At 40.6% G+C, this 21,997-nt stretch overlaps 1 protein-coding gene across 5 annotated transcripts in view; it reads left to right on the forward strand.

The window, feature by feature from the left end:
* Nucleotides 1-21,997, forward strand: part of LOC135378090 (katanin p80 WD40 repeat-containing subunit B1-like) — a 105,295-nt gene that overhangs the window by 68,457 nt on the left and 14,841 nt on the right. For 3 of the 5 annotated variants that reach the window (XM_064610955.1, XM_064610957.1, XM_064610953.1), the window contains 6 exons: nucleotides 9,279-9,522; nucleotides 10,056-10,215; nucleotides 10,736-10,915; nucleotides 10,998-11,168; nucleotides 14,052-14,128; nucleotides 20,944-21,018. In XM_064610955.1, the coding sequence (XP_064467025.1) occupies nucleotides 9,279-9,522; nucleotides 10,056-10,215; nucleotides 10,736-10,915; nucleotides 10,998-11,168; nucleotides 14,052-14,128; nucleotides 20,944-21,018 (907 nt within the window). The remainder of the gene's footprint in view (nucleotides 1-9,278; nucleotides 9,523-10,055; nucleotides 10,216-10,735; nucleotides 10,916-10,997; nucleotides 11,169-14,051; nucleotides 14,129-20,943; nucleotides 21,019-21,997) is intronic. The other 2 variants (XM_064610954.1, XM_064610956.1) reach the window with 2 other exon arrangements.

Here is a 21,997-nt window from a genome sequence, read left to right on the forward strand (position 1 = left end):
GTAGATAACGGCTATGGTTGTTCTCCTGTATGCCTGAGAGCTCTGAAATTGAGCCCCGCATGTAGGTGTACTCGCATCGTGTCACATGGTACGCTTTCGGATTTCATGCGCATTCTTTTACCAGGAAAAAAACTCCACGCACGGTGTACGCTGTAGGAAACAATTGTGGTGGGCTTTTGTCGACACGCTCTACAACTTTACAATTCACATCTCGGCCCTAAGATGAACAATTAAAAATTAGATAATTAATTGCACCTAATTAATCAGCCACCATGAAAAAAATACGGGCAATTAGAACACGTGACTCCTCACAATATTCTGCAGTTTTCATTCGCTTATGACACACCATGTTTTTTTTTAGCTCCCGGTGCACGTTAGCCTGGACACCCTGTATTTATTTATATTTGTCAGAAGAAACCTGTAAAAGAATCCTGGTAAAAATGCAAAAATATCTAATGACTTCAAGTGCTTTTGTTAGCTACTAATAATAATACTTTATTTAGAAGGTGTCTACAAATGGCCAAAGGCTACACAGTAGTACACCTGCGTTCTACGTCATAAGTTGAGGTTACAGAGCACCTCCTGTCTAAAATAGCGAATGCAAGGGTAAAACAAGTCGATGTCATTAGAAAAAATCAAAAATACATTTGTATTCGTCGGGACGGTGACCGTCATTTACATAAAACAGGGGTGTGCCAGACAGTATGAGATGATGTATGAAAACTCGAAAGGTCAAGTTCAGTTTTCGGGTCTACAGTGTTATGAATACATTTATAGAAAAAAAAGAAATCACAACCCAATCTTTGGTTACACAAGAAGGTCATGGACACACGTTGCACATTTTCAGATGGAAACGTTCGTGCACAGATGTTCAGATAACGCTTGAGAGCAGAATCCAAACGTGCGGCATTAGTTTGCCCAATGCAATTCCATGTAATTTATCTGAATACTAAAGCAGGTAAAAGGAGAGAAGGGATCTAAAAAGAGCGTCCATGCAGTTCTGAGCACCAAGTCCTTTGTCGCCTTACAGATAAGTCCAAGGATCTGATTGGCTTTCTTAACAATAAGTCGATGTGCACCCAAAATGCAAGGCGATGGTCTACCCATATGCCGAGATCTTTTACAGCGGCCACCCTGCATAACTCTGTCATGCAGTTTATAGGTGAACACAACACTGTTAACTTTGTTGCTAAACAACATTACTTTAGTCTTGCTCGTATTCAAAGCTATGCCATTATGAAGACACCACGTGACTATGGCATATACAGGGTGTCCCAGAAAACGTGTCATTGAATTATAATAAAAAAACTACGCCACCTAGAATCATGCGGTCAACAGCATTTGTTCTTCCCAAAGAACACACGCGGTCCTCAGGACGTCCCCACAGTGTCATCGTGTCCTCGTCCTTCGAGGTTATCATCAGGACGTCCTGAGGATAACACTCTCGGATTGTCCGTGAAGAGTCATTCAGGTACGTCCTGTGCCCGTACCTGTGGGTAGCTAGCGGGACGAGAAATATTACTTTGTTTAGTTTACCTGTTCAGACTTTCTAAACACATTTGTTTTCTTTTTGGGCCAATCCTGGGACCTGATTGACATTTTTCTGAAATAAAGGGTGGTCCAGGGTAAAATTCCCTGCATCTAAAAAGGATGACTGTCCCTGATAAATGGAGCGCATTACTCGTGGAATGGAGAGAAACGCGCGATTCTGTCCCACTGCTTTTGACTTTCAAAGCTCCTACCTGAACGTCTCAAACCAAAAGGAGTAAGAAACGTAGCCTTTGCATTGATGTGGACCTAATACTTCAATCAATTCCTCACTTTGAGTATTCTTTCTTTGCGTAATCGAAAGAAACATGGATAGCTCACCCTTCATTTTGTGTCACAGACGAGCAGGACTCTCGAATGTACGGAGTATCGCGTTATAAGCAATAAACCGTGTCTGTTTTGGCTTCGGAAGAGAATTCTAGTACCTTTCGGAGTGGGTTTCTCGGACTTCGTGCCCCTGACAAGAGTTTTTTTGCGTCTTTTATATTTCTCTCTGCTTTCTCTTTAAACCGCTGCGCTCGTTGTCCGTTATGAATTGTACTAGAAACAAACAGCGAGATTGTATTGCGGAAGTTAAACGAGATGTATGGAAAAAGAGAAGTTATCAGGACTGTGTCTGGTGTCGTATAAATTATACGCAGAAAAATAAGGTACAGGTGGGTGCAGGTGAAGTCGTCCTCACAAGGTCCTGCGAGTGTTCCAGGTTGACACCCTGAGGATGTGCAGGTGATATGACCGGGAGTCCCACTTTAACACGGAGGTAGCACTGGGAGGACCAGTTGATAACTTCCTGAGGATGTCATCGTCGTCCGGGGTTGATATCCTGGGGACGATCACAGGACGTTTCTGTGTTGTTGGGGTTATTAGGTTTTTGCCACCTCCTAATGTGAATGTCATGTACTCCAAGTTTAATCATGTAAATATTTGCGAACTGAACTTGGAAATTTGCCAAGTAAAGGTCACTTTTTTACCCCACCAATATGAAGAGCGTGCCGAATTCACTCAGATCCGTGATAATTCACAGTGATACTCACGAGCTATCCCATCGGAAAAAATAGCCGAATATCATGCTTTTCGGAGCACCGGACCATAGCGTGCGAAGACTTTTTGAGCGCAATCGCTCGCAGTGCGACGAAAGGAGGTTCCGAAGCCAGCCCACAGAGTGATAGTAGAAAAAGTAACATTTCCTAAAATTGGGAGAGGGAAAGCATTATCCCAGCGAAAGTCGGACGTGATAAGCCGTGCCTGTTTTATCTCTTTCTGCGATGTCGGGGAGGGCTGGGTTTCCAACCTCTTTTCGTCGGACTGACAAAGATTGCGCTGAAAAATTCATCGTGCGCTATTCTGTGCGACCTCCGTAGAGCATGATGTTCGGCTATTTTTTCCGATGGGATAGCTTCTGGATATCCCTGTCAATTATCATTAATTTGACTAAATTAGACACGCTCTTCACATTGGTGGGGTAAAAAAGTGACCTTTACTAGGCAAATTTACGACTTAAGCTCGCAAAAATTTACATAATTAAATTTACGTTACACGACATTCGCACGAGGAGGTGGCAAAAACCCAGTAAGAACAAATGCCATTGACCGCATGACTCTAGGTAGTGTAGTTTTTTTATTATAATTCAATGGCACGTTTTCTGGGACACCCTGTACATTTGCCTGGAGCGATAAACAGTCCAACGTGTTGGGTACAGGAAGAAAAAGTTGCAGGTCATCTGTGAATTTGAGATGCCTTCCAGACTTCACTAGATCTATATAATTTAGAGAGATGTTAAATAACAACGGCCCCAAAGTGAAACCCTGAGGCACACCTGAATGTGCCACATAGTGATGAAAGATGAAAGATGAAGTCACTGAAAAGGTTAGCCAGCTGTAGGGATCGAACCTTCTCGAATCGTATGTGTCCCTTCTATGTTGTTCCAGCCTCAGAACATCAGTTTCTCTCTTGTGCCACATAGTTTACTGAAAAGGCATTGCCAACCTTCACATTGTTCATCCTCCCATCAAAGTAGCTTGATAACCATTGACAAAATTGGGGGCACATACCATAGCATTTAGCATAAGCATAAGTATTTATTAGCATAGCATTTAGCATAAGTATAATTATTTATTTAGCATAAACATAAACATAAGCATTAAGCATAAGTTGAGATGAGAATGATTAAGTAAGTCAAAACCCTTGGCACAGTCAAAGTAAGTGCTATCAATTTGACCCTGATTATGTAAGTACGGAGCAATATAATCAAGAAAGGAAACCAAGCTGGTCTCAACCAGGGTTGGTTACCGAAAATAATATTTTTGTTTCCGTTTCCGTTTCCGTTTCCAGACTATTTTCAGTAGTGGTTTTAGTTTCGGTTTCGGTTTCCGGTAAAGGTAACAAAAATCTTTTCATTTCCGTTTCTATTTTCGTTTCCTGCAGAATTTGGATACTTAACGTTTCCAGTAACAAACCGTACTTTCTATGTCATACTTGAAGTAGGAAAACACAAAAAATGTATGTGGTCTTCGCCAACCACTCGTACTCTGCACTGACTCAGGCACCAACTTGACACAACTTCGGTACAAACTCTAGCACAGCCAACAGTTAGTTGTGCGCTGACGGAGTTGCGGTTTCGTTGCGTCCGGATGGATTGGATCGGTTTACTTTAGTATCCTGAGAAGCTTGTGACCTCCCCGCTTGAACCTCTCTGCATAAATCATTCGCATTGTCTACATGTATTTTGCCATTAAATCAATCTGATAACTGACGTGATGTGAATGAGAGAATACTGATATATGCATATTTCTTTATTGCTTTATTACTACCCACAAGGCAAAGAACTACAGAGGGGAGTGGTGGTTAGTTGTAATTCTATGGAACATGTCAGCATTCATACAAAACAAAGACGATAGAAGGTGGTTCCACTCCACGCTTATTCTAAGTATGAAGGAATTAAAGATATCATTATACAGGGTGTCCCAGAAAATGTGTCATTGAATTATAATAAAAAACTACACCACCTAGAATCATGCGGTCAACGGCATTTGTTCTTACTAGGTTTTTGCCACCTCCTGATGTGAGTGTCATGTAACGTAAGCTTAGTTATGTAAACTTTTGCGAACTGAACTCTGAGATTTGCCAAGTAAATGTCACTTTTTTACCCCATCAATGTGAAGAGCGTGCCAAATTTACTCAAATTAATGATAATTGACAGGGATATTGAGGAGCTATTCCATCGGAAAGATAGCCGAACATCTTGCTCTACGGCAGAAGATAGCGCGCAATTACATTTTCAACGCAATCGTTGTCAGCCCGACGAAAGGAGGTTGGGAACCCAGCCCACACCGGCATCGTAGAAAGAGATAACACAGGCATTGCTTATCACATCCGGCTTCCACTGGGATCATGCCTCCCCTCTCCCAGTTCCAGGAACTGTCACTTTTTTTACTATCACTTTGTGGGCTGGGTTTGCGACCTCGTTTCATTGGACTGGCTGCGATTGCGCTCAAAAAGTCGTCGCGTGTTATGCTCGGGTGCTCCGAAGAGCATCATGTTCGGCTATTTTTTCCGATGGGATAGCTCCTGAATATCACACTCAATTATCATGAATCTGAGTAAATTCGGCACGCTCTTCACATTGGTGGGGTGAAAAAGTGACCTTTACTTGGCAAATTTCTGAGTTCAGTCCGCAAATATTTGCATAATTAAACTAACGTTACATGACGTTCAAAAACCTGGTGGTGGCAAAAACCTACTAAGAACAAATGCCGTTGACCGCATGATTCTAGGTGGCGTAATTTTTTTATTATAATTCAGTGACACGCTTTTTGGGACACCCTGTATATGCATATTAAGAGGAAAGGTAGGGGAATTACGTTACGTGAATTCAGTTTCCGTTAACATTTCCAGGCTTGAATTTTGTTTCCATTTCCGGCAAAGGTAATGAAAATATTTTAGTTTCTATTCCTATCTTTGTTTCCGGTAACCGACCCTGTTTTCATCAGACTCATGGTGCATTTTGGTTTCTTTAAAGTGCCACTCCGGACTTGGGAAAACAGCGTTTATTTTATTTAGTCCATGAAAAGAAGGTACCTCAAGGATTCTATACGCAAAATTTCAATCCTGTTTACGAACGCAGTGCATTTCTGTCAATTTTTGAAGATCTGCTGAGCCTCCACAAGTTTCGATGAGGCAAGGAGCGGGTGACGTAATCATAAGCCCACAAATTGCAATGATGTCATGTTCTGGAGAGGGTACTCGTATCCTAGCAACGACGCCGGCGTCTGGGGAGGGTCATGTGGTGGAGAAGTCATCCAAAGAGGGGAAAATGGGAGAGGGGGAAAACTCTCCCTCCTTTGTGTTTTCTCCAAGGTCGGACCGGTCGTATGATATATCACGCGGGGCTCCGCTAACGGAGTGCAAAACGTGAACCCCCGGAAGACGCGAAGGGCAACAACATTGCCGGATGACAGCCGGGCGCTCTGTCGGAGCCTAACATGACGTCACAGTTCTCAAAAATAAAAATTAATTTTCTCTAGCTTCTGTGTCACGTAGAGCCAAAATATTTTGCAGGATTGTAAAGTGAGACAAGAAGATTTCAGTAACATAACTTTGGTAGGATTCTGAGGACACGAGATTTAGTCTGTAGGGGCACTTTAAGGGGGCAGTCTGGACCTGTTGACCGACCTTGACATTTATTGACTTTTATTCGACTGTATGTTACGTGTTGATGCCAAACACAAAATTTTGTCCAGAAAAGCGGCATAATTTCTTGGGTGCACAAGTAAAATGAATGACATGTTCATATCCAGTTTCAGTTTCACGGAGACATAAGCATGATGTATCGTACCTTGAAGGGCACGAGAGAAAGAGATGATTGTGGACTGTTTTGAGATATAGTAAAATGAAATCAGCAAGTTTTGCTCGATTAACTGATTTGATCGTTTGACAGAACTGAAACCGGAAGTTCCTGATAGTGAGGTTACAGGAGCAAAAGCACAGACTATAAAATTACAAATAATTGCCTGCAAATTCAAACATGTTGCATAATAACTCTGGGTGTTGTAAGAAAGCATGTAACAGCATTGTTTGATTTAGTTTGGTTCTCTGTTAACACTTCTGAAGAGTACTCCTCTTTTGAGATGAGTGCAAGTCCTTGCTCATGGAAATATAAAAAGAAAAAAACGTGAAGAGATGGGATGTGCTCATGCCTTGTGTGCTTTTGTGTAATTTTTAAAGCCACAACCTTTTTGTTCATCTATCTGCTAAAAAGGCAAAGGGCAGGGATTTTGGCTTAATTTTTTAATGAACAAGGTGCATGAGGTAAATGACGTAGGTTACTTATTCCTGGGTGAAAAAAGAAAAAGAAGCCGCCTTAGCTTTCTAAGCTCTCTCTGTCTTTAGCCTGAAATGTCAAGGCAGAGCTCCTTTTTCTGGCATGTTCTGTGAGATACCCTGTATAGTAAAATTGATGTATCATTCTCTGCCTGTGTGGAATGCATGACATCAGGTGTTGGTTGACCATGCAGAATTTGAAGTGCTTTCCTGTTCTTCCGGCTTCTAACACCTGTATCATGTACCTGACAGCTGCAACTATTCTCTCTCCCATACTTTTTTCCTGACACTTGTAAGGAGTAGCTGCAGCAGGAGCTGCAACATAATACATTTTGGCACCACATTAATTGCTTATCTCTGAGGCTTAGATGTACTAAAGTGCATGTCACCCAACCTGTGAACTTGTACTTGTGTAAACAATGTGTCTACTGCATTAATACACAGTTAGTGAATTACATCCACCTTCAAACCCCAGGGTGTATGAAACCTGCTCATATTTTCTACTAATTATATGTCTAACGGTTGTAGCACCTTGGCACTTGCTTTCTGAGAGTGTGACTGATGCATCCGATTATTTCTTTTCCTCTAACAACTCCCCAATGAAGCAGCTGAACAAAAAACTTGGAATAGAATGGCAAAACGAATAGAAAATGCAATTGTTCATGCAGTACAAATAAGTTGCCATAAAAGACCTGTTGTTAATGCATAGTACTATCCAGTGGTACAATATTGATTATGCTGTCAACATTTCCAGTGCCAAAGCTCAGAAATGCTGATATTAGCTGATGACAGCTGACATTAAGGGATGATTGTTTTGCAGCATAATTACAATGGTTCAGAACACAAATGGTTCCTCTAGGCTCGGGATTAGTGCCAGAAGTTAAACTATAAATCTCAACATGAGATTTTGGATTCTGGTGTGTGCACTTCCTTTCAGTCATGTCTTGTCAGTTGCCTCTGCTTTCATTTTCTCAAAGGCTGTCTCAAAAGCATGTAGTCCTTCCTGGACAAAGATGAAGGTGGTATGAACAATCTGCAGTTAGACAAGCTATAGGGTTTACTCACTGACGTCACCTCACCGCCATACTGTAGGCCCCTCGAAATTATGTTCCCTCATTTGTTCGCTGCCATATGCTTTTTGAATGTCTATTAATGTCCAAAACATGAAAATTACTTGGATGGACTTCTACAAATCGCACAGCACAATAACTTTGAAACACCAAATAATACTTAATCGACAAAGTAGAATCTGTACAGAACAGAGCAGCGCGGTTTATTGTTTGTAATTATCATCCTTTTTCCAGCGTCTCAGCCATTAAAGGCCAACTCTCTCTTACTCCTTTGATTACCAGACGAAAGGTATCAGGCCTGGCGTTCTTTCATAAGTTATATTACGGTCACCCTCTTCCCCACCCCACTTACTGTCAACACCCTCACAAGTTATTTCCACGACTTGATCACCCGCACAAAGTACTTGCTCCTCCTACGCGAACAAAAAAATTCCTCTACTCTCCGCACCAGCTGATGGTATCAAACTGGAATGACCTTCCTGCCCACATAGCATCAGAACAAAATATATCGTCATTTATTTCCAAGTGCGATGATCATTTTCATAACGAATCAATTTCTTCGTGTTGAGTGAACGAATTTTGTGTATTTTTGTGTACATCGTTTTTGGTATTTCTTTTTTGGTTAGAAAACCTCCCCCCCCTTTATGTAAATCCCTTCACAAGGGTATTTAAAGTAAATAAATGAAATGAAATACATGGTGAGTGCAATATGGGTGACGGCTTCGATGGGACCTACAATATGGCGGCTGACGGCAGCACATCTGCCTGCTAGCGGCAGTGGCGGTCTCCTACGGATGACGTCATGTGAATAAACCCTATATGTAGCATGCAAAATGAATCCGTAGAAGCGATTATGGTGTGTAACAATATTAAAAAATCAAGCCTAGGTACTAGGGAGAATTCTAGATGACTCAAAGCGTTACTGAAGCCATTGCAGTTTGCTGCATGTTTGCTGCTGTTTGCTGCAAGCCATTTGCCCCATTGGAGTTTGCTGGGGTGTGCTTTTGTAGCTAGGTGTCAGCTCCTATATGTAATACAGAAACTACTCTGCATAAACAAGACTGCTAGCAGTTTTTGGCTGCAGGTGTGCTTTGACCTCAAAGTGCAATCATGAAAAAGTAGCTGGGCTGTTGAATACTACTTCGACAGTCTGCTGCTTTAGTACGATTTTTGAATTGAAAAATTCTAAATTTTCTAAAAAATTCACAGAGCTGGTTGAGGTTTATTTGACGCTGTACGCCGCATGAATGTGCCCTGTGCTGATCAGTAATGCAGATACTTTGCAATGGTTTGCAAAAGAACAAGAAATATGCAATACACATTTTTCATGTCTATGCGCAGATTCAGTAAAACCCATATGCACGGAAACACAGCCCAGAAAGGTTGTTCGTTTTTGTGGTTCTGGCTCCTGCATTTTGCCGAAACCCACAAGGAGTACAGTCAAAGGTGTTCAGCAAATGAGTGCAACCTCAACCGTCAGTTCATTAAGTGCCACCTACACCGTTCGCTCCAGAGGCACGTTGGTGGGTTCTGGTGCATTGCTACCTCAGGAACCGGCTCAAAGTGTTACAGCAGCTGTACCTGGGTAAGACTTCTTATCATTTTTTCTTTCTTACCCACAACAGGCAGACAGACCACACTGTGATGAGCAATCAGCCCTCAGTTTCCTAGCGCTTTGTCTGTAACATGTTAGGGTCTCAACTCTGTATGTGGCATCTGTTTTCAAACTGTACAATATTTCTGTTCCCTTGCTCTTTTGTGTGCCTTGCACGTGCATGGTGCATTCTTGCTTTCAATGCAGTAGTGATTACTATTACGATTACCATTGAAAAAATAACATGTAAGGAATGATAGCATGGGCTATATTACACATCTTTGCTGGTAGCTAACAAATGAGTCACAGCACCACTGTAAGTATAATTTTTGCTGAGCATAAGTACACATTTCCTTATCGTAGCCCACATCTAACATGTCCCACAATGCAATCATAATGATAAATGAAATACGTACAGGGCATAGGCTGTCCAGCAGCACAGGCTGTGAAGTGCCTTGTGACTCATTATGACTGACTTTATTACTAGTAACACTATTACTTTTTTTTTTTTTTTTTTGTGGCAGATACAGCTCAGTGGGTGTGGTACCGATTAACTTACCTCCTAGCTTACCTGCTAGGTCAACAAGCAGCCTTCACACAAGTTCTGTGATTTCAACCACCAGCAGTACCAACCTTGTAAAACCAATGGAGAAAGCTACTGCTATGGTTCGAACATCATCTCAGGTAATTGAAGTCCCATTTTATATCTCTTATGTTTTCTGTGAACTGACAGGATGCCTGGACCGAAACATGTTGAAAAACAAGTTTGTTGAAGGGCCTTGAATAAAGTCATGTATGAAGTACGCCTTAAAATAAAACCATGCACAAGCCTACTCATGCACGCTTATGCTTGGTTGCTCATGGATGAACACGGGTTGCTCATGCTCAGCTCACGGTGTGTGAGCATCACTCCAGTTCAGTTCTCCTTATGCTGCTGTAAGATCAGCATGCTTGTCCAGTTGTTAATTTTTCTTGTTACCTTTGTTATTGGATGATTTACAACACCCTGAAGATCTCCTTTCATGAAACTGTTGCCTACACTGATACTATTGGGCAGAGAATTTCCCAGCACCCCCCAATGCCCCTCAAAATACCGGGCCCAAAATGCCCCTGCGAAACGGCTTACTGCTTTATGTTACGTTTTGTGGAAATCTACAGTATGCATACACCAATGAGCATTGAGGACTCATTTCTTTCTTTTCAGATTATTGAGAGTTCAACAGTGTCTATTGTAAAGCCAGTAATGAGTGTTCCTCCAGACAGCAAAGAAGTGGCTCATTTTCCTCAAAAAGCTGTAGTACATCCTGAGCAAAAGACTGTTATAGATTTTGTTCCAGCTCAAAGAGATACACCTGCTGGCTTGGACCTGGATGAGTTTCTTCCTGTGAGTTATTTTTACATGTATACAATGCATACACTTAGTTTTGACATAAAATACTTACTAATGAAATGTATGTTCTTATTAGCGCCACCTACAAGAAAACCACAACTCTGGTTTTCCTATGCAACCTGAAATGCCAGAGGCTGAAGCCATTGCCACAATCATGGAACAACACAAAACAATAATGACTGTAGTGCACCATAGACTTAAAAACATCAAACTTGTTCTTGCTCACTGGAGCACAAAGGAGCCAAAAGTAAGCTGCATATTGTACATATATTTGTGAGGAACTAGAATTGTGAGAGTGATACTGCTATGCACAAATTATTTGGTCATGCAGCGATGCATTGCATGGCCTTCACATGATGGTTTGAAGATAAACATTTCATAAACGTGAAGATTAATATCAGTGCCTTATAAACCAATTAACTTTCCTGAAGTTGTCTCATCAAAACCTTCAATGATGCAATAAGTCTGACATTCTATCTGTATACATTGCTTCTAATGTGGGATTTGTGTGAGAAACAGTATAAGGCAAAAACATATTGTTGATGTTTGACTTACGGAACTCAGGCCTCCGTCAGACAATTTCAGTTGCTTTTGCCTGTAGTTTTGTTCCTGTGTCAGTCACAGTAAAAAAACAAATAAATAAAATAAATTAAGAAATGTTCTGCAGTGGAAAGTTTTCACACAATCTGTCATGGGAGTGGAATGTGTGTGTGACGACAACAACTATTGAAGAATACATGGTGGTCTACGATAAAGTACCAGGTTTGTAATGAAGATAAACCAACTAAAAAAAGTGCTTGGGAGCTAAAATATGTGCTGGAGGACGTAATATACTCTAAAATTGTATAATACAAATTCTCACTTTTTCCAGTTCTTTGTGGATAAATTGCAAAAATGAAAAAAAAAAACTTAAAACAACATTCCCTATGGACCTAAACCTTGTTTCAACTCCATCCATTACATCGTGACACGATCGGATGAGGTGGTGCAAATGACATAGAAACAAACGGAATAAGTTGAACTAAATAGAGAAAATTCCTGTGTGAAGTGATTTGATAGGTGTAAAATAGGGTGGTTACAGTATATAACACAACAGCAAAATGCATAACTCGTTTATGACAAAGTGCAGAAAAGCAACAACAAACTTATTTGTTTTGTATAGCAAGACGTCCGTCCAGCAGACTTTGTATTTGTTTCCTGTGTAATGTTCTGCAATTTGTATTTGTATTGACTATTTTTCGCTTGAATTTTCATTGTAACTGGAAAAACGTGCCAGTTAACTGTACAGGAGCATGCAAAGATTGGACTGTGGTACACGGAGCTCAGAAGCATCACACTTGTCCAACGTAAATTTCAAGCGACGCATAAGAGTTCGAACCAGAGAGTCGAACCGAACACGAACCTGAACCAAAAACTGTTAATTAACCGTTATTTTTAGTCGAACCAGAACTGAACTGAACCAAAACTATTGGGGCCACCTTGTAGCTGAACCGGAACTGAACCATTACAAAAATTTCAGTAACTGGTTCAAATAACTGTTCACACTTGTCCAAATTACCAACTGTAAGAGAAAGTAGAAAGTAGGAGAAATTGAAACTATCAAATGCTACGTAGAATGTGACTGATGTTTGCCAACGACTTTCATACGCCACACTTTGAAGTTGTAGCATCACAAAGAACGTCGCATAGGACTAAATTTACTCTGTGTGAGCAGATTTAGTACTTTTGGGGGTGTAAATGAATTACCAGAACAATTAGTCCCATTCTGGGCTAAATGCATGGGACTAAATTAATATCACAGAGCGTGGACTACGTTTCACTCTTTGTCCTCACATGCAGTCCTTATGTACATAATCTATGTGCATGAATGAAAATACTTCGAATTAAACCGTGATATATCGAGTAAGGTAAAATCTTGTGACGTTCATAAGACACGATTTGCCCGCGGGAAGAACCACTATTTCTTACTCTGTGGGCAAAAAATTGCATAACTATATAGCCTTGTTCCATAAAGAACACATATTTACATAGATTGTTGCATTCAGCGGACCATGACGTGAAGTTTAGTAAATATTGGAAGTCCTGGGGAGTGAATTTCAGGGGACTAAAATGGGGAATAATTGCAATCTAAAGAACTAGAAGCTGCAATTACTCCCCATTTTACTCCTTTTTTTTTTTTACTTAGTGCATGTTACACAAGAAGAAGAAAACTACATAGGTATGGTATCTCACCTAATGTCTCTTTTACCTGCCAAATGTGGGGTGAGCGGTATAGTTATCCTCATGGACATTTCTCCAGGATCTGCTATCGAATTTGAATCGTTCGATAATGAATTACCTGACTGAAACGCCCATTTGGATTTACCCTATGCCACCACAACACACCTGCCCTGTGATGAAACATAAACAGTGGGGAAAAATGTGAGACCATTTATTTAGATACGAGGGTGCGTGTCATTGATGATTGTATATCCCAGTGATGCACACAACTGCAATCTCAAAAGCACCACTTACTCACAAACATTCACACTATAGAAAAGCCTTTCCGATCTATTGTTGGTGCCATGTAAGGACATGTGTTCGGGGTGTGCCAGTGCATGCCGCAAGATAGAACAAGCTCCCTAGATGCTCGTCAGCCAATGCTTCAAAGAAAAACAGGGCCAGGTTTCCAGGCCAGGAAAAAGTTTCAGAGCTAACCAATTGATGCTGCAGATATCAAGCACCCACCAACCGAAAACTAATTAAAATTAAACCCTGTTTTAGTTCTGTTTTCGTACAAGCTAATGGTTTCAATATCATCGGCAACTCCACGTTCGTCTGACGACGACCATGTTGCCATTTGACACATGAAGGCGGAACTCAGGTATAGACCATAGGGAATGTTAAGAAGACTGCACTTTTTTTATCTAAGTTTCCAGGTTTATTCACAAAGAACTGGACCAAGTGGGATTTTTTACATGGAATTTTAGTGCATGTTATGTCCTCCAACACATAATTTATTTCCCAATACTCATACAATACAATTTCTTTTATCGTCATTACAAACCCACTACTTTGACTTGAACCACCCTGCATATTAGAGTGTAGTTTTACATGATTTCTTTCTCATATTCATTTGCTTCTTTTCCAGGCTGCTATAGACACTGCCTTATCTATGAACGACTTGTCTGTGATAGTAGACATATTTAGCGTCATTGCAATCAGGCCGTAAGTACACTTGTACTATATTTACTTGCATAACTCATCGTCTACTATATTTGCGTGCATAACTCATGGTCTCAGATTTACTCATTAACTTAGAGTGGCACAAAACTGTTGGGTGCTGGCCAAACTTTTTTTAGAAACCACATAACATAAGGTGAAGGCAGGAAGTTCATTGTATTTGAACCAGCTCAATATTTTGCATGCCTCAGCCACTTTCATTATTTATAAAACAGCTTAAAGGCTAAATTACATTCTCTTCATCCTTCATTATGGGTACAAGTTGCTTAGACACGCAGTCTTCCGCGAGGGACGTTAAAGGGACGGTCTCGTACACCCTGGCCCATCCACAAAGCGTACCATTCGATTCCTCATTGCTGAAAACGTAATACTGTGAATTCGCTCGTCCAGAATCATCACGGTTATTAAATAAACGAATTAAGTTGATAAGAACAGCGCCAGCACATTGCGATTTCTGTTGGCAACAGCGATATCCGCTACGATGGCAGACCGCTTATTGGATGAAAAAATCGTCTGCTCTGGCGCCTTTTTGCAGCGGTGAGAGCAGACGACTTCCAAAAGGTGCTCGAGTATCACGGTGACGGCAATAAATTTGTTGCATGTGGTCTGGTCAAACGAAAGACGCGTATTGTAAAATGTGGCCGAACAACAATGTCAATACGTCTCGCATCTTCATTTCGAGCGGGAGTTTACGTGGATGACTCCACCTAATAAATGCAGTTGACGCTTATTTACTAACTTGTCTCGTATCGTTCGGTATTTTGAGCACTTCTAGTTCGTCTTACCTGCGAAAAGAATATTCCGTATGGAAGTGGTGGAAATGTAACCCGGGTGTATAACAACTCTTTTGTAAATGACAATGTGACGAAAGTGGATATAGAAAAGCACCTGTTGGGAGTCACATACTCGAAGCATCTTCAACAAAAGATCTGATTGTCACACGCGTGCGCGTACTCCGCACGTTTCGTTCACGATGCATATGAGGTAAGAGACGTTCTGCGAGCACGATATGTATGGGACGGCGCCGGACGCAGCTCAAACTAAAAGATGTCGACCGTCACGCAGTCAACTGTTAGCGGCAACGGTGTCCAAAGAACTGGATACGCGCAGTATTGAAATGTAGGTATTACTCTGTTGATAATAGCCAAAAGTGATGTGTACAGAAATTGTCGGCACCGCACGAAACGGCAGTCCGGCGTACCTCGGTAGTATTGCGAGAAGGAAGTGCTTGATCCAGCAGGCTACATCAGTTTCTTTTGCATATAGCCTCTCTAAGGTATTATCCCTACCGGAGCAGTATATCGCCAAACTATGCGGCTTCTGTCCTGAGGCAACTCCCTTCCTACATCTCTACCGGTTCGCTGGATTTCTACCCATCTATGCTCAATAATGTTGTGTTGTACCCCTTGAGTAGCTGACACTAACTGATGAGAGTGGCACTCCTTCCTGTGCCACACCTATTAATGGGTCACAAATATAACAACTCCAATTCACAGGCTTCACAGCTCTACTTAATTTTTCCCTGCACATTGCTGATGTGAGAAAAGTATTGCATAATATAAATATGTAAGTTATCTCCACAAATCAGTGTTGTGATCATTTGATGTTCAACCAGCAAAAGACAAGACAACCTCGTTGACAGGACAGGACGACAGGTTGCTCAGAGCTTGCTGCTTGAACATCATTATGACTACCCGATACCAACAACCCAATTTTAACACAATTGGTCAGTGCTGTGGACGTACATTACAATAAGGGACAATAAAAGATGACTACATAAACACTCAACTTCCACAACCTTTATATTCAACGTCCTGGACATGTTAGTCTGCAACCCCTGATATCAAATCAAAATGTGAGCCAGTATGGGCTCATGAACACACCGGTGTAACATGAGCAAAAATAAGACTGATGATATGTAAACATGTTGCAAACCGCTGTTTTCCATCTTACAAATTTGTCACGCACGTCTAGGTATTTTTGATATTTTTGAAAGTTTTAAACATTTCCACATCTTTTATATTCAACGTGCTGGACATCTATCTTAGTGTGTAACCCCTGACACAATCAAAATCTGAGCCAGTATGGGCTCATGAACACACCGGTGCAGCATGAGCAAAAATAAGACTGACGACATGTAAACATGTTGCAAACCGCTGTTCCATCTTACAAATTTGCCATGCACGTCTAGGTATTCTTGATATTTTTGAAAGTTTTAAACATTTCCACATCTTTTATATTCAACGTGCTGGACATCTATCTTAGTGTGTAACCCCTGACACAATCAAAATCTGAGCCAGTATGGGCTCATGAACACACCGGTGCAGCATGAGCAAAAATAAGACTGACGACATGTAAACATGTTGCAAACCGCTGTTCCATCTTACAAATTTGTCATGCACGTCTAGGTATTTTTGATATTTTTGAAAGTTTTAAACATTTCCACATCTTTTATATTCAACGTGCTGGACATCTATCTTAGTGTGCAACCCCTGACACAATCAAAATCTGAGCCAGAATGGGCTCAAGAACACACCGGTGTAGCATGAGCAAAAATAAGACTGACGACATGTAAACATGTTGCAAACCGCTGTTCCATCTTACAAATTTGTCATGCACGTCTAGGTATTTTTGATATTTTTGAAAGTTTTAAACATTTCCACATCTTTTATATTCAACGTGCTGGACATCTGTCTTAGTGTGCAACCCCTGACACAATCAAAATCTGAGCCAGTATGGGCTCATGAACACACCGGTGCAGCATGAGCAAAAATAAGACTGACGACATGTAAACATGTTGCAAACCGCTGTTCCATCTTACAAATTTGTCATGCACGTCTAGGTATTTTTGATATTTTTGAAAGTTTTAAACATTTCCACATCTTTTATATTCAACGTGCTGGACATCTGTCTTAGTGTGCAACCCCTGACACAATCAAAATCTGAGCCAGTATGGGCTCATGAACACACCGGTGCAGCATGAGCAAAAATAAGACTGACGACATGTAAACATGTTGCAAACCGCTGTTCCATCTTACAAATTTGTCATGGACATCTAGGTATTTTTGATATTTTTGAAAGTTTTAAACATTTCCACATCTTTTATATCCAACGTGCTGGACATCTTAGTGTGCAACCCCTGACACAATCAAAATCTGAGCCAGAATGGGCTCATGAACACACTGGTGTAGCATGAGCAAAAATAAGACTGACGACATGTAAACATGTTGCAAACCGCTGTTCCATCTTACAAATTTGTCATGCACGTCTAGGTATTTTTGATATTTTTGAAAGTTTTAAACATTTCCACATCTTTTATATTCAACGTGCTAGACATCTATCTTAGTGTGCAACCCCTGACACAATCAAAATCTGAGCCAGTATGGGCTCATGAACACACCGGTGCAGCATGAGCAAAAATAAGACTGATGACATGTAAACATGTTGCAAACCGCTGTTCCATCTTACAAATTTGTCATGCACGTCTAGGTATTTTTGATATTCTTGAAAGTTTTAAACATTTCCGCATCTTTTATATTCAACGTGCTGGACATCTATCTTAGTGTGTAACCCCTGACACAATCAAAATCTGAGCCAGAATGGGCTCATGAACACACCGGTGTAGCATGAGCAAAAATAAGACTGACGACATGTAAACATGTTGCAAACCGCTGTTCCATCTTACAAATTTGTCATGCACGTCTAGGTATTTTTGATATTTTTGATATTTTTGAAAGTTTTAAACATTTCCACATCTTTTATATTCAACGTGCTGGACATCTATCTTAGTGTGCAGCCCCTGACACAATCAAAATCTGAGCCAGTATGGGCTCATGAACACACCGGTGCAGCATGAGCAAAAATAAGTCTGACGACATGTAAACATGTTGCAAACCGCTGTTCCATCTTACAAATTTGTCATGCACGTCTAGGTATTTTTGATATTTTTGAAAGTTTTAAACATTTCCACATCTTTTATATTCAACGTGCTGGACATCTATCTTAGTGTGCAACCCCTGACACAATCAAAATCTGAGCCAGAATGGGCTCATGAACACACCGGTGCAGCATGAGCAAAAATAAGACTGACGACATGTAAACATGTTGCAAACCGCTGTTCCATCTTACAAATTTGTCATGCACGTCTAGGTACTTTTGATATTTTTGAAAGTTTTAAACATTTCCACATCTTTTATATTCAACGTGCTGGACATCTATCTTAGTGTGCAACCCCTGACACAATCAAAATCTGAGCCAGTATGGGCTCATGAACACACCGGTGCAGCATGAGCAAAAATAAGACTGACGACATGTAAACATGTTGCAAACCGCTGTTCCATCTTACAAATTTGTCATGAACATCTAGGTATTTTTGATATTTTTGAAAGTTTTAAACATTTCCACATCTTTTATATTCAACGTGCTGGACATCTTAGTGTGCAACCCCTGACACAATCAAAATCTGAGCCAGAATGGGCTCATGAACACACCGGTGTAGCATGAGCAAAAATAAGACTGACGACATGTAAACATGTTGCAAACCGCTGTTCCATCATCTAGGTATTTTTGATATTTTTGAAAGTTTTAAACATTTCCACATCTTTTATATTCAACGTGCTGGACATCTTAGTGTGCAACCCCTGACGCAATCAAAATCTGAGCCAGAATGGGCTCATGAACACACTGGTGTAGCATGAGCAAAAATAAGACTGACGACATGTAAACATGTTGCAAACCGCTGTTCCATCTTACAAATTTGTCATGGACATCTAGGTATTTTTGATATTTTTGAAAGTTTTAAACATTTCCACGTCTTTTATATTCAACGTGCTGGACATCTTAGTGTGCAACCCCTGACACAATCAAAATCTGAGCCAGTATGGGCTCATGAACACACCGCCATAACATTAGCAAAAATACGGCTGTTCCATCTTGCACATTCGTAATGCACGTCTAGGTATTTTTTATATGAAATATTATAATCATCAATGATGATAAGGGCTTATTCGATGCAAAAGCATGGTCTTTGATGCAGATATGTTGGATGGTCCTGAAAAGGACTTTTTTTTCATAGGCCAGGGGTAATTGAAGACGTTGACGTAGATCAGCTTATCCTTGATTTTGTCATTTGCTCCAGGTGTAATGACATGAATGGAAAGCCTTCACTTATCACGTTGATAACCTCCTGCCGCTTGCGGGAATGGATAGAGAGAGCAGCTTACTTCAGCAGTATAGACTGTTGTTGCAGAACTCTGGAGTGCTGAGCACCTGAGAAACACTGCAAGACATGTTTTGTAATTAATTGATCACCACATTCTTATTGATCTCAATATTTCTCAGGAAACATTATTGAGAGATTAGAAAGAGTTACAAACTCAAATAATGTTGCCAGTTGTAGCTGTTCAATGCTCTTTTAAGCACCCATATGTTAGCACTTTTTCTTTGTGTATTTAACATTTCACACACTCCAGCAACATGATTGGCCCTTCCACTTCACATAGCAATATTCCATCACCACATGTTATAGCCGTAGAGTTAAAACAAATGAGTTCAAACACTGAATCAGATAAGGGGATATGATTAGATCCTTGTGTTTTAGGGTTAAATGCGGTAAAACCTGTTTTTATCCCCTGATTTGCATCATCGTTATTGTAAAACCTGTAAATGAAGTTGCTAAAGTCAAACTTCAGCCACCCGTACGTGCACTGGCGAACGCTAAGTGCTGTGCATTCAACACGTCCACTTGGCACCTTGTGTCCATCTGAAACGTGAAAAGCGCTTTTTATTTTCCACCTGAAAACCTGCTTTTCCAGCCGATATCGCCAGATTTTACCGCTTTACAGCTCCTGAAATAAAACCAAATTTTCAAAAAGCACAAAACCCAAAAACAAAAGGGTCTAGATATGTTTACTACGTACTTCAGTCCTTTGGAGCACCATTTATGGTCAAGAGAACACATGTAAATGAAGACTTTTCCGTTGTCCTCAGCAGTTTTTTGGAAAGGCCACGGGAAAACATGTAAACTCTAAGTGCGGACTTGCCACACCATGCCACTGATTTCCTTACCTGCTAAATCTCTTATTTCTTTTCATACTGTACCTCTTGTGTTGCTTTAATCGCAAGTAACATCACCCATGTATTCTGTCTTCTGAGGGTCCTGCTTTTTTTTTTTTTTTTCATTGGTTTTGCTCTTTCCTCATGCTGTGCCATCCATTTCTTTTTATTGCTAGGCAGTACCTACCTGTTTCCTCTTCTTTAAACTTTCGGTTACTTGTTACTGTGGCTTTTGGATGCTATATGACCTGTTAGTTTTATTCTTGTATGACACTTGTATGACCTGTATATGTATTTTGTTTCTCTATGCAGTGCCTCATGTTATTTTTGTTACGTTTTGTTTATGTTTGCACGAGTTATTTTAATTTGCCTGTGTTCAACAATGTTCAACATCTCTATGCCATGCAACCTCCTGCATTTGCTATCTTACGCTACGCATCCTTTTTCCTGCTATAGTATTGGTCTGTGGTACCCATTAATATTATTTTCCTGCACCACACTGCATGTGACGTCCTTATTTCTGGCTTAGTTTCCATGGCCTTGTATTTGCTGTCTGTGTGCATGCTTTGTTTCCTTCTAACGCTGTCAGCCCTGCTCCTGGGTGGTGCCTCCTGTCACTTAGTCTCACTCAACTGATCTCTATAGTGGCGTAGTGATGTTTGTAGGTTCAAAGGAATATTTTGCAGCTGTTTTGCATTGTAAAACTGAAGCCATAACCAGTTATACATTTCTTCTCTATTCAAAAGGCAAATATGGAACCTTAACATGTGCCAGATGACACTTCCTGCCATTTATGACCTTCTGCAAAGCAAGTATGAATCGTAAGTATGATGTTTGGTATTTTGTCTTCTGAGAAGTGTGTTTTGAAATAAAATGGTCTGGTCATCGTAGTGTACTGCGAATCCAACCAGGTTCATGGTATGAGCATGTACTACTCAATTCTGTGAATCTAATTTCATTGATTACCCTGCTCTCTTCTCTCGCTGTGTGATAATAGTGTAAATTCAAATGTTTTATTGCTAATCCTTGTGAATTCAACAATGAACAACGAGTAGTTTACTCTCTGGCACTTGCACAATAGTACTGTGTGCTTGACAGTGAGAATGTATCAGGCTGGGAACAGCTGCCGCCGCCAAAGTTGGAAAGATAATGTATGTATGTTGAAGCGCAGTGGTAATACAAGCTTGCAATTCGCTTGGTTGACAATCAATGTTGTTCTCGGTAGGAGCAGACACTGATGACAAATTTGTAACAGGGTGGATGCAAAATGAAGCACAGACTTGGGGGGGGGGGGGGGGGGTACAAATTGAAAGTTGGGCTTGTTGGTTAACTGACAAAGTGAATGACAAGCGAAGACACACGAAAACAGTACTGGTGCTGTTTTCGTTCACTATGACAGTCTTTGTGGAGGTTTTATTTATTTATTTATTTATTTATTTACCATATACTACAGACCACCACTTTGTGGTCCATACAGGAGGGGTACATACATGGAATAACACAAAGGTACTCAAGGTCAATGCATAATTCTGCCAACAAAATCATTCACTTATGAGGGGTGATCAAAAAGTATGATAAACGTTTACAGACATAGACGTTTATTAGAGTAAGAGGTAAGTGCAAATTAGTCTCTTCAAACACACCTGTCCCACTGTTCCTGCCAATTCCTGAAGCAGAACTGGAAGCCTTCTTTTGTGAGTGCCTTTAGCTGTGCTGTCGTGGCTGCCTCGATGTTGTGAGTTGATGCGAAACGTGTGCCTTCGTGGTCATCTTCATTTTCGGGAATAGCCAGAAGACACT

Source organism: Ornithodoros turicata, chromosome 1 (assembly GCF_037126465.1).
Source record: "Ornithodoros turicata isolate Travis chromosome 1, ASM3712646v1, whole genome shotgun sequence".
NCBI classification, from domain to species: domain Eukaryota; kingdom Metazoa; phylum Arthropoda; class Arachnida; order Ixodida; family Argasidae; genus Ornithodoros; species Ornithodoros turicata.